This window comes from Rhipicephalus microplus, chromosome X (assembly GCF_043290135.1).
Source record: "Rhipicephalus microplus isolate Deutch F79 chromosome X, USDA_Rmic, whole genome shotgun sequence".
NCBI lineage: Eukaryota > Metazoa > Arthropoda > Arachnida > Ixodida > Ixodidae > Rhipicephalus > Rhipicephalus microplus.
The window spans coordinates 193,126,743-193,140,447 of NC_134710.1; the positions used below are offsets into that span (position 1 = coordinate 193,126,743).

At 43.7% G+C, this 13,705-nt stretch overlaps 1 protein-coding gene across 1 annotated transcript; it reads right to left on the reverse strand.

Moving 5' to 3' along the window:
• Nucleotides 1–6,557: 6,557 nt before the first annotated feature.
• On the reverse strand, nucleotides 6,558–7,100 carry LOC142775164 (uncharacterized). Its single transcript, XM_075876505.1, has one exon. The coding sequence runs from the start codon at nucleotides 7,098–7,100 to the stop codon at nucleotides 6,558–6,560; it is 543 nt and encodes a 180-aa protein (XP_075732620.1).
• Nucleotides 7,101–13,705: the final 6,605 nt, after the last annotated feature.

The window sequence follows — 13,705 nt, forward strand, 5'->3', positions numbered from 1 at the left end:
TTTTTTCATCTTGGGATACGCACTCAAAGTATTACTCGTGATACCTTCACTTCTCTCTACCAATCCCGTTAAAGTTTGGAGCATTTTTAAATAAAAGAAATATTAATTCCTTACAGACTCTGACGGTTGCACAATGAGCAACGAAAAATATTGCATGCTATTAAATAACTCGTTTGCGAAATCATTTTTTGTTATTGCTGTACTGGCACAGTGCCATACACCTACGATTTTTTCGCCTATGAGTCTCTATATAGTTGATCTTGCGGTACTTTTAGGTAATTCATAGTTTAAAGCAGTCTTCTTCGTTTGGTATGAATGAAATAGGTCCGAGTTTTTAAAAACACTGCTGTGTACTCCTCTGTATATGTTATGTATCTTTTCACTCAGTCTATTGAGAGCTCGACTTCACCTGCAGACTGGAAGGTGGGGAAGGTGGTGCCTTTATTAAAATCAGGTAACCCGCATTCTCCTCTCAATTACAGACATATTTCGCTCACCAGCAGGATTGCCACTGACTTTCTGGAGAAATTTGCCAGACGATGAGCAAAATGGCGCCAAAACTCGCCATTTTTCTTCAAATTGCGCCAAAACAGTCGCCACGTGTGGCGTGCCTAGTAATAAAAATTTCCAATTATACATAGCACCGTGAAGTAGGGTGCCATCTATAAACCCTAAATCATACTAACGTTTTTCACCGCCAGTCACATCAGCCGCTTTACCATGGGAGCACCAGCTGAGAAAGGGCATGCATGCACTAGCAGCGCCCTTGAATGCTAACGTCTCAGAAAAGACGTTTGTGACGGTTTCAGTTACAGCGAATACAGGATGAAGCAGTCACACCGCGCATAGCCCTCCTGCACATTTAGAGAATTTCACTGAAACAGAATTTCACTGCAGTGCAATCATGAGCCTGATAATCGAAGAACTTGACTACAAAGCAACGGAAATGAATTCAAAAGTACTGCGTAGCTGTCGCAATGCCGGCACCACGCTTTCTGTTTGTCCATGCTTACGCTATACATTCGCCTCACTGTAGTTTAAGAAAACTGCCCAAAAAAGCCCGACTTTTTGCCCCCGCCCTCCAAAAAGTATGTTGATAACAATTATAAACTCTATACACCAAATTGAGGTGTACTACAGCAGTGCAGTAGTCGACAAGCTATTCAGGACAGTCGGAGCTGTAGTCGGAACACGCACCTTAACCTACTTACTTCAGAAGTGAAACTTTCAACTGAAAGCTCTTAAAGCCCCGAAAAAAACGCAGTATAACACCACCGCCCCGCGAAGCAGTCCACTGACGTGAATTTTGCTGGGTGTTTGCTGACAGGTGTACCAGTGCCTCGAGGATCTAGGTGAATGAGGAGATACACACGAAAAACAAGACAAACGTACTAAATTGCGCCTTCTACTGGAGGGTCTAAAACTACAAAAATTAGAAAAAAATGATTCCACCCATCCTTTTCAAAACACTGAGTATACAATACATATATCGGTTGAGGCTTAAGCCAAAAACCACCAAAAATGTGCCCGGTCGTCATTCATAATTTTAGGTCACCACGGGCTTTTCATATTCGCCTATTTGGCGAAACGTAGCTACCAGTGTCAACGCTGTTCATCAGTGTCCCTTGTAAAATCCTTGAACACGTCATGTTTACTAAGCTCGTTTCCTTTTTTGAGTTAAACTATTTTCTTTCCCTTCATTTCAGCGTGGGTTTCGAACTAATATTGCGAAACGCACTAATATCTTTTATCCATAATATTTTCTCTATTTTAGACAAAGGCCATGCTCTTGACTGTATTTTTTAGATATTGCTAAAGCTTTCTCAAGGTGTCTCATCACTTGCTACTTTTCAAACTTAGCATTCTTTAGTATTCTTGACATTGACCCTAACATCTTGAACTGGGTAGAATGTTTTTGAACTAACCATGCTCAATGTAACTGCTAATGATACGGCCTTTCCGCGTTGTGACGTAAAGTCGTGTATCCCTCAAGGCTCTGTCTGGGGCCCACTGTATTTCTAATTTACAATAACGATTTACCTACTGCTGTTAATATATCTATTAAACTATTTACTCATCACTGTGTTTTATTACGTGAAATAGCTAACCAGAATGATAACTTTATACTTCGATCAGACTTAGATAACATATCAACCTGGTGCTCAGAATTACTGACGTTCTTAGATCACACTAAATGCAAAATGATGCATTTCTCGCTCCGCCCTTACTCATCCACGTCCTTCTGCTATGACATCAATAGCACCAACCTCTAGTACGTAACATTATATAAGTATCTAGGAATTCAGCTTGCCAATAATATATCTTGGCATGCGCACATTGAAAACATCACTAACAGCGCCAACAGATCTCTCGGGTACATACGCAGAAATTTTTCCAAAACTTTGTGTCTTTTAAAGTTATTACTCAACAAATCAATAATTAGACCCAAACGTAGGTATGCTTCTTCTTTTTAAATCATTGAATCAGTTCAGAGCCTTCCAGCGCGTTTCATTAACCCAAACTATTCCCGCACACCTAGCGTTTCACTATTAAAATCCGTCCTTGGACTAACAAACTTAAATTTCTGAAGAAAAACTTCTCGGTAATGTCTTTTTCAAAAGATCATATATCATAACAATTCACTTCAACAGGCACTCATCACGACACCTTTGTAGCGGAACGCTGGTCTTCGATAAGTATGGCGCCACCAGAAAGACGGAGCCACCAGACACACCCAACAAATGTCTTTAATGGCGACAATGGATAAGTACATTTTAATGATGATAATAATAGTCTAGCACGCACTTCTTGGCGCTAGTTGCGGAGACAGTAGCCCACTATAACTTTTTCTTCGTTCTCTGCTGATATTCGACAACATCGGGGGCCTCAGATGCGGTGACATCTAGCTCTAGACGAAGTAGCTTCTGCACTGGCCGCTTGAATATCTTGCCTCTCTGCATACGAACTGAGGAGGCACGTACAGTTTCATCGTAGCCTGGGTACACCTCTTGAACCCGGGCTAGTGGCCATAATAAATTGGGCGTTTTAGGAAATTCTGCAATCACGATGTCGCCGACCTTTAAATTCTTTGATTGACGCGTGAATGATCGGTGAGCTGCTGGTAGTTGTAGCCAACATTCATGCTTCCATCGCTTCCAAAAGTCATTGATCATTTTTCGTCCATGTAGCAAACGGCGCTAGTGGTCTCTTGCACTGTAGCTTGTAACTTGGTAACGTTTTTAACTCTCTGCAGTCTTTTTCTGGCAAACTGGCAGGGTGCGTTCGGGGGCACGCGTTCCTTTTTTTTTTTGGTTCGATTCCCTTGGCCTCCAACATACAAAATGACTTTAGTCGGTCTTGGTCTAAACCTTCGGCTTCTTTAGTTTGCGTTTGCAGGACGCAAGTCATCACCCCGGATGTTCCGCTCATGACGCTCGTTTTTGTGACGGGGCCTTGAAGTGCCCATCAGAGAGTGATCTTGACCGCAACTAATCCTTGTACTCCCCTGCTTCGTGTGATGTCGCTGCTTTTAAGCTTTACAGTTGGTCAGACCCGATGAGTAGGCCAATGCCTTTCTCGCCACACTGTTGAGGCACAGTTTTATTGTCTGCCAGTCAGTAATTTTGCTTGCGCAAGTTGGCTGCGAAGAAGCATTCCATAGCCGTGACTGGGATGTCGTGACAAATTATGGCATGACTATGGCTTCAATGAGGCGCTCGTTGTCATCGAACTAGCTTCGCAGGCGAACCTCCACGATATTGTAATTTTTCACAAAAATGTGGGTGTCAGAACCGAACGTGTTTACCATAGGCAAGCCTGTCTGATGATCTTCAGTCCCATGCGCCTCGCGAGATTTTCTTTAATAAACATCGTTGACTGCCTCTGTCAATGATGCCGCTGATGTATGATGCCTCATTGGAACCGACGATCCAAGAAAGGAAGGTCTGCAAACTCGCGGATTCGTCCAGTTGACCACTTGTTATATGGCAGTCAGCTGCGCGCCATCTGCTTTCTGAGGCGTCGTGGCATCAGAGACGTCGTTGGGTGATTTGTCACCACTTTTCGCACGATAATCGGGATCACACATCGTTGAAGCATGCCTGCCTTTGCATGTTGCGCACACCAGCTTCCGCTGGCACTAGTTCCGTGGTGGTCCTTTTTAGTGCACCGATGGCACCGCATAAATTTAGCCAGACGCAGTGCATGGCGTACAACTCTTTTGCGAGTGGGGGGGGGGGGGAGGAGACCTACCTCATTCGTCCGCCGTGTTATTATATATATATATATATATATATATATATATATATATATATATATATATATATATATATATATATATATATATATATATATATATATATAAAGAATTGACGCGTTCGCTCTTTGATATAAAGTTGCATACACAGAGGTGATATGACGCGCTTTCTTACATACCATGAAGTTCAATCACACTTTAAAAGGCCAAGGAATGGCGCCCTTAACCCCATTCCCACGTTCAATATGCGACACTCATCTTGCTATCACACCTCTCTCTCTGATTATGCTTTGGCGGTTAACATCAACAGATACCACAATATTTGGCTTAATAAATTTATCGTGGATGTTATACCCCTGTCACACGGGCACCCGCGAAGACCGTTTAACTCCCTCGTCCTTACGACAACAAAGATGCGGTCCGTGTCACACGGCCACCCTTACCCAAACGAAGGTAAACGGAGCGTTTCGCAAAGGACGATCAACGATCTCCCTTCGCAGCGAAACGAGGTACTCTCGTCCCCAGCAGTCTAGAGGTCAGAGAAAAATTTCGAGCACTAAGTGGCTGCAGTGAAAGAATAATACATTTTGGCAATCATAAACGTTCTTTTGTTGCAGTACTCATTCACAACGCGTGCTTGTTTACATATATTTACGCCCGCAAGAGTTCACTTACACTCAACACCGATGCTCTACACTCCATGCCTCGCATGTCGTGCCTCGCGAGTCGGGCCGGCCGGCGCCATTGAAAAATATTTCGTTCATGCGTGTGGTTGTGGTCGTCGCTGTGTCACTCTTGGCTGAAGAACACAAAATGTGCACTCACGAGGCAAGAAAGCACAAGAACTTCCGAACACAAACATGAACACAGGCAACAAAACAACTAAAAGCACAATATGGCCAGCGTCACTAGCAGCATCGCTACATTTAGCAAATTCGTTTTTCTTTGAAAATATTTTTATGGTTTGTTAGCATCTTACCTCCTTAATAGTGGTTTTTTGTAAAAACCCTAGAACGAGGATTCACAAAAAAATCAATTGAGATGAAATTAGAATGCTTTTCCGAAAATCAAACAGTGCCAGCTGAGCCCCCTCGCGCCAACCGTTACAACCTTTTCATTGCCGTGTGACACTGCCACGACTCCTTCTCCGTCGAACCACCTAGGGGAGATTTACGTTGACGGTCTTCAATGGAGTTTAGTGGTGGCCATGTGACAGGGGTATTAGTCATCCGGATGAAGATGTACCAAGCGTCAACGAGAATACAACGTTAAACGGGGCTACAGCTGCCAAACACCTAAGCATATGTTCGGCAAAACCTCATTTATCAATGTAAAGTAAATATTCAATTACCTCTGAAAAGGCACGTTTTTACTTTCGCCTTTTACTGCTGTTATAGCTCCAACTTCCAAGTCCCCATAAGCAAGGCAGATCAGGTTTATCGGAGACTAAAGTGGACACAATTTTTGCCGTTTTAGTGGGAAATAACATAAACATCAAAAACGATTCGTCACATTCATCGGCTCACCACAGCTTCGACAGAGCAGTGGTGATAGTATACCCTTTTCGAATAAAATTATTTTCCGGAAGCCGCAAATTATTTGACCGATCTAAGAATAAAAAGTTTGCTTGTTCCAATCCGTAACCGCATCAACAAGTCACAGCAGAATAAAAGCATGAACAAGTGATGTAATATATAGGGCCCCTGTTCAGTTCTTGCCTGCTCTGCAACACTACAGTGCAAGACACGAAAAGGTCGCATAGGCGACCCACACTGCAAAGAACCTACAAGAGAAATCCTCACAGCAAAAATGTTCGCGAAATTCCACCATGTTGCAACATTTCCTCGTGGCATTTTCATTCTGCCGTAAGAACATAATTGAGTTATCACTGTTGTGACGGAAAACTTCGCCTTACTTGTTGGTTTCCCCAGTTTTCAGCCAAGAGTGACCACTGACAAAAGAGGAGGGGGGTGGGCTCAGCCTCCCCACCTTTTTTTAGTGGGAGGATCGTGCCCCCCTTGCGCCCCTTCGGCTGACACGCCTGTGGCCAGGCGGTTCTTTTTCTCTGTTAAGTTCAAAGTAGCACTGCATGCTTCGGTTTCGTGTTCTGCAGACTTGCAAAAGAAGCATTCGTGGCCTGCTTGCTTCAATTTTTCCGATCCGTGTAGGACCGGTGCCGTTGGCACATGCTTTCCGTGGTTGTCGTCGGGTTCGATATAGGGCGTCGATGGAGCACAGTGCTCTCTTGTTTCGAGCTCTATCTGTGTGTACCGCAAAAGCTGTTCTAGTTTTTTGCAAGGTGTCATGGTTGCATTCCCTGAAGTAGATGTTTCCAAGCCTTGTGCTTCATCCTGGAGACGTCTATGGTGGTGGAACGCGACGGCGATTTTTGTGGCAGAGATTGTAGCATCACATCGTAGAGCATCACCGCAAAACTGTTAGTTGGGACATCTAGGGCGTTGAGGCATTGGACATTCAGCTGTAATGTGTCATAGAGCCTGTGCAAATCCCTAATATCTGATGGAGACGTCACATGATTCAGTTCACGAAGTGCTCCGAAGTGCCATTGTTTAATCTTGCTTTTGTCCCTGAACCTCTGCTTCAGCATCTGGTTGGCACTGATAGCACGCCTCATTCGTCGGTAATCGGTGATTGCAGCTGCTGTGTCACCTACCACGTAGTTGCAGAGGTAATGAAATTTGTCCGTGGTGCTCAGAGTCGGATTCGTGTGGACGGCTCCGTTGAGTTGCTCCCAGAATGACGTCCACCGACACACGTCCCCATTAAACAGCTTGATGGATAGCGTGGGGAGACGAGGTCCCACGCTCTGGGACGCCGCTGTCATTTGAGCCGGTAGCGTGTGTTGCGTCGGTGAAACACATGTTTGTTTCGTGTTACCTATGCTGAGATCTTCCAGCCGGCATCGTAGGCGCGTCAGAGTCTCAAGTACACTCTTAAAAAAAAGTTAGTAAAAAAGTAGCAACTGTAAGCAAATAGGTAGTAACTGCAGCGGTTACTACCTTACTAATACTGTTACTACCCTTTTCCTACCTATTTACTACCTACGTTAACAAACAGTTACTAGCTGCTACCGTTACTAACTTTTTGCGACCTGTTCACTACCAACGTTAGTAAACAGTTAGTAAATTGAATGAAAGATGTAGTAACTGTAGCCGTTACTACCTTTCTTGCCACGTTACTGCCTTTTTGCTACCCGGCTATTGACTATTTAATCCGAAACAGTGTGTGATTCCCATTCTGACTATTTATGAGGGGAATCGTCTCGACGTATTATCATTAAACGAAAAAATGGCCCAGAAGATATCTATAGATCAAGAAAAGACATTTTGTTTCAAATTACGTAACTGAGACATGTAAACGTGATTCTGATATTGTCGAAACAGAGAAGTACAAGTTACTGAACCATAGGCAAGTGTACACGTGTTGCATTCGACAATTACAACAAACTTAGTAAAAACAGCAAATATTAACAAGACCGGTGGATCAAAATAACTAGACGGTCACAATTAGTTCCGAAAACGGTCACAATCAATTCACTGCGGCGTGTATCCAAACATTGTCCTTGTTTTGCCGCGTCAAACCCAAAAAACGAATATTACCTTGTAAACGCTGATATATTAGCCGAGTGAAGCATTCAAATGCACTGAAAAGAAGTTCATAACATTGTTTCGGCCACTGCTCATAATGCCTTTCTATGACCTTTTTATAATAAATAAATTCGACATACAGTTTTTTATAAGTAAGGATAATTAAAAGTCTTGTGCTACGCCACCAAAGATACGTAACCAAGTAGTATATTATAGTGCTGTAAGTTCAAATTTGTTATGATTCATCCTGAGACACAAGTGCTCCCCTGTACCAGACATGTCCCTGCAAATTAGGGGCTATATATACCCCATTGGTACTAAATGCTACATGTATGCGTAAAAAATAGTGATAAAGAAAAAAAAGAGAAAAAAAATGCGTAAAAACAGTGAACTTGTATGGTCTATGTATTCTTAGCGTTCATGACACACCACGCTTCATTACCCGAAGTTGCCTAGTAATAAGACATTGCTTGGCGAGCATTAGCAGTAATAACATGCCAAAATGAATAAACAAGGTTACTTTGTATTGGTCACTACATTTTTTCTTGAGACCTTTAAAAGTTACTACCCATGGGTGGTAACGGCTAGGGTAGTAACAGTTACTAAATTCTGGTAGTAACAACAAGGATAGTAACTGTTACCACCCTCTCTGTTACTAACTGCGCTTACTACCAGGGTTGTAACATATGTGACAAACCATTACTACCCCAAAGTTAGCAAGTACTACCACCTTTTTTCTAAGAGTGTACCTGGTCGTCGTAATACGACGCAGACTAGCACTCAGTCTCAAGTTCCTCAACAGGAATTACGTCTTCGAGCTCGGCATTAATCTTCCGAAGGTCGTCTCGGCTTGACACGAGCTTTTCGATAACCTTGTTAATCGTGGTTCAGTTGTTGAAATTACTTTGCAACAACGTCGTCATCTCGTTTACCGCTCTCGTTAATCGGGTGCGTCTTGCAGCACGCTTGGCTTTAAGGTGATTTATGTTTCGTTTGGATCGTGGCTTACTTGCTCATAATGCAGCATGTTCTGATCGTTGCTCCTCTGGGTGCGGTTCCGATGAGGATCAGGTTGCTCGGGCTGCTGTTACTAGTAGCAACTCATAGCTGTCATCGCTCGTTGTCCTCGTCGTTTGGAGCCGCTCGTTGTCTCTTGGGTTTCGGCACCAGTATGTCGCGGACCGCCGCTCTTCGATAAGTATGGCGCCGCCAGACACACCCAAAAAATGCTTTTAATGGCGACAATGGATAACTAAATGTTCATTATGATGATAATTGTTTAGCACGCACTTGGCGCTTGCTGCGGAGACAGCAGCCCATCATCACTTCTTCGTTCTCTGCTGATCTCCGACACTTTCATTCGTCTAAAGATGATTGTCTTAGAGCTATTTCAAACACCACGAACTCGTTTTTTTCTGATGAGTTGCCCAACATGCTTTCACACAGCTTTCGCGAATTCCGGCAGATGATAAACCCTCTGGCGATGCGCACTATCATTGCGTCTTGATCATCAGTATAAAGTTGTCATTCCTTTGCCGCTATAATGTTTTTAAGACTCCTCTTTACCAAAAACGCGTGCTGAGTGGAACCGCCTCTCCCCCTCCGTCACCTGCATCGAGGACGCTTCATCATTCAAAGCTGTACTAACTGATTACGTCGTCAACTTGTCATAGCTTAGTTGGAACATGTATTTTCAATAATATGTTTATTTGCGTGTTAAATTTATTGAATTTTCGCCTTCATGCGCCCTGACGATAAAAAATAAATGAAATAAATCATATGAAATTAGATGAAACGCAATAGTCGTGGTCAATAAACTGAATGAAACAAGGAAAAACATAAAAGTAAAGACGACGCTGGTGCTATTGTGAAGAGAATCGCATTTTTTTATGTTTCTGTTCTTTTCCTATTATTCACCATTGTCGCTCAGCGGGTCATAGGTCGGTTAACCTATGGAGCTCACTCAGACTCACTAATGAAATACATTTAGCACTCTGGACTCACTTGATCGGACTCAGACTCATCAAAACGTTCCTTATACAGACCCACTCATACTCACACTTACGAAAATTTTCTTTAAGCGAACTGACTCGGACTCAAACTGCCCGAAGTATTACTCACCCAGACACAAACTCACTGCTCAATTCTGAGTGAGCCCGAGTGAGCCGACTCATGAGTTGATTAGCCAGGAATTAGCTTTCTCCACCAAGTTTTCAGTGCTCTTTAACCCCACCATCTCAAGTTATGAATGATCTTCTTGGCGTCGTTTAATGTTGTGCTTTCGAATACGAGTTATGAGTGCTCACAAATCAGTTAAATCATTCTTCTTGAAAAAGATGATTGCATAACAAATTTATGAAGAACTTCGCTGGCAGAGTTGGCAGAGGCGGAGAACACCAAGGCACTACCCATTTTATTCGTGCCTCTGATCAAACATTATCGAATTGTTGTATGAACGGCGCCGCTTTGGAATACGTGTGAACAGACATGAGAATGAACGCTAATTCAGGTAAGGCTGGTAGTAATTCTGAACCTGAGTAAATAAAAGTGCCAATAGAGATGAAACATATAAACGGTGCAACAATCTTACCAGTGGCGAAGTGCGAAAAACGAGGAAAACAAGGCATGGAAGTATGAATTCATTACACAAATGCGGAGCTCTTGGCGATCATTTTAGCTCTTCGAAAACTTCCATCAAATCAAAATAACGCAGTTATAATGACGGATTCTCTTTCAGTTTGTGCAGCTCTGACAGCTTCAGAGAACTCTCGAATTCTAAGCACATTCAAAACATTAGTACCCCCGCAGTTGAGACTCCTGAGATTACTATGGGTTCCGGGACACTGTGGATTAAGATTAAATGAATTGGCCGATTCCTTAGCACGAGCCGCACTTGAAGGGCCAGTTTTGTCCATACTGCCAGATGTGGAATATATCATGGCAATAAGATATCGAAAATCAGCAATCTCCACTGATACGATAGAAAAAGTAACTACATGGACAGACTATAACCACCTCATGTTTCCATGGCAACCCCACTGGAGTCAGTCCAGAAAGCTCGAAGTCTTAATTACTAAATTTCGATGTCGTGTCCCCCCCCCCCCTAAACCTGTATCTACACAGAGCTGGTCAGACAACATCACCCCTCTGCGCATTCTGCGGAGAAATGGAATCACTAGATCATTATTTTTTGTATTGTCGCCGCTACGATATACTTAGAAAAAGGTTACTAGTTATGCCATTTCGGAAAATAGGCCTTAGATTGACGGCGGAAACGGCACTAAGCTTTGGTGCCTCAGTTTTGGGACATTGCCACAGGGATGCTTTCAATGCCGTTTGCGATTATATTCAGGCGACCAAGCGTATACCTTTGTGATCTTCAATCAAAAAAAAATTATTTATTACTCCCCAGGGCAGAGTGAAGTAAACGCAGCTAAGTAGTAATCATAACACCTCAAATCTCAAAATTGCTCAACTTGATTTTTTCTTCGTTTGCTCTTTTTATGTTGTCTTTATTTTTACATTAGTCTTATTATAAAACCAATTCATTAAACATAGAAAAAATGATCACAGAAAAACTGCACTACACTTTCTTGGCCAATCCCCCTGAGTGGGTATGAGCCAACATCCCAGGGAAACAAAACAAAACAACACAAATCCCACCGCAGAAAGCGAATCTATTATATAGATAGAACAAGTGTTCATGTCTGTTGTACTCTTAGTTGTTTTTTATGTTCGTCTCGCTTTCTGTAGTGTCAGCAGCAATATTCATTATTGTATATTCGGTTTTCTTAACCACTTACAGTAATCAACCACAACACCAAATAGAGTAGATGCATTATTCGCTGAAATGCGGTATTCCGTGAGCCGTCGGCAACATGAAAGAAGGCCGCTACATTAAACGGAGCTCAACTACCAGCTCAATTCTGCTTATTTTAATGCGTGAAACCAACTTCCTAATTGACAAATGCGAGCCCACTTTGAGACCACGTGACACTTGCATCTATATTCTACACACACACAAAAAAGCTCAAATGTCGTCGAAGAACTGAGTAGTTTTTTTTATATTTTTCGTGCAAGTTGATGATCAATATAATATGTATAGTAATTCAAATATAGCTTATCCTTGTGTCATTCATACTGTAAGAAGCACATTTTCTGGTCGTGAAAGAAAAACTACTCATAGTGTAAAAATTCTGGATTGTAGAAGTGACATGTCAATATGATTGTTGGGCTTTAAAGTCCCAAAACCACGATATGACAGACGCCGTAGTGGAGGTATCCGGAAATTTTGACCACCGGGGCGAGTAGAATTAATTTGTCGTGAGTCAGTGAGCACTAACGCCTAAAGTTCAAAGCGATTCTTGGATGTTCGCGGAACAAAAGTTCGAAAACATACCACGTGGGAATTCCGTACAGGTGGGTTTCTCGCGCTGCGGGAACTGCGCCGCTGAATAGCCGTCTCTGAGATTCTGCACGCGTAAGTAGGAAGGAAAGTAAGCGTTGGCATGTGCAATCACGTGCGTGGAGTAGTTGAACTAGCAACAATATGGTGTGGCAGGGTGAGTGTCACGTGAGTCACGTGGGTGACTAGAATGGCGCCGTGCAGGTCAGACGCGTTGCAATCGGCTCTAGTGATTTCTTTGCTACTGGTGTTATGTGAGGCCGCGTTCACCTGAAATCGGGTCGCAACAAATAAGATCATCGCTACGCTGCGGACACAAGAATCGCACCAGTGGGTGGACTATTTGGGCATTCATGACTTTCATGACGATGACGCCGAGTGTGCAGCTACAGACACCGTCGTTCAGCCTGGCCGCGCCGCTGTCTGCGTGGTGCACAGGCACCGCGTCTCAAACAGAAAAGGACTTGTTCTCGCCACATAGGAGATGCAAGGTGAATCATCAAAGACCCCGGGGGACGCTGAAGAGAATAACAAGCATTCCATATGGAATACGGTGACTAGAATACGATCGTAAGTGAGGACTGCCAGTGGAGCTGCTGGCATCAGAACGCCGGCGTCTAAGACGAACGCTCAAGAGCCTACGGCCGGCCGTCACAGCTTCAGAGATGTCGAGAAAAACCTTATAGGGGAAGCAAGATACCGCCGCTGCCATGTGAAGAAACTAAGGTCGTCATGAGGCCGAGAGGCGGTCTGTGTATTAGCAAGGCGGGCGCGTCTGTCGTGGCAGAGGCCATATGGGGTGTGGCGGTGCTCGGTCCGGACGAAAGAAACACGGGCACAGTGTGCCCTAATCACCTGCAAAATATTATGGTCGCCAGTACTTTGAGCCAAGAGAATGTTAAACGCTACGTTAACGTTGAAGCTATTATGGTGGCCGGACAGCGCCCCGAAGTCAGTGCATATGTGGCTGCTTCGCATGTCACCTGTAAGGGAGTCATCTATGGGATCCCTCTTAGTGAGGGTCCAGGAGCCATCGACCGAAAGATTGTCAACGCAAGAAATCCGCTGGCCCTGGGAGAAAGAAGAATCCAGAATGCTGGCGTCATCATAATGCTGTTCGACGGGTAGAAGGTTCCCAATTATGCTTCCAGTGGAAGCACCCTTATCAAGTGCACTTTATACAGAAAGCAAGTCGATGTTTTCTATGCCTGCGGCCGACTAGGACACTGCTCCGAAGTCTGCCCGACGCTCGACGCTTAAGTCTGCAAGGTTTGCAGACAAGCTATCCAGCAAAAAGAGGATCATTTTTGTGAGCCAATATGTAGTTTGCGTGGCGGAAAATACCTCACCGCATCCAGGTAATGCGAGCACCGATATCAGATACCCTTTGTCGTCAGGCGCAGGCGAGGCCTGAAGGCCAGCGCCCCTCGGGAGAGG

Coding starts and splice junctions, on each gene's coding strand:
- LOC142775164 (XM_075876505.1), bottom strand. CDS start 7,100: ATGACAGCGGCGTCCCAGAGCGTGGGACCTCGTCTCCCCACGCTATCC.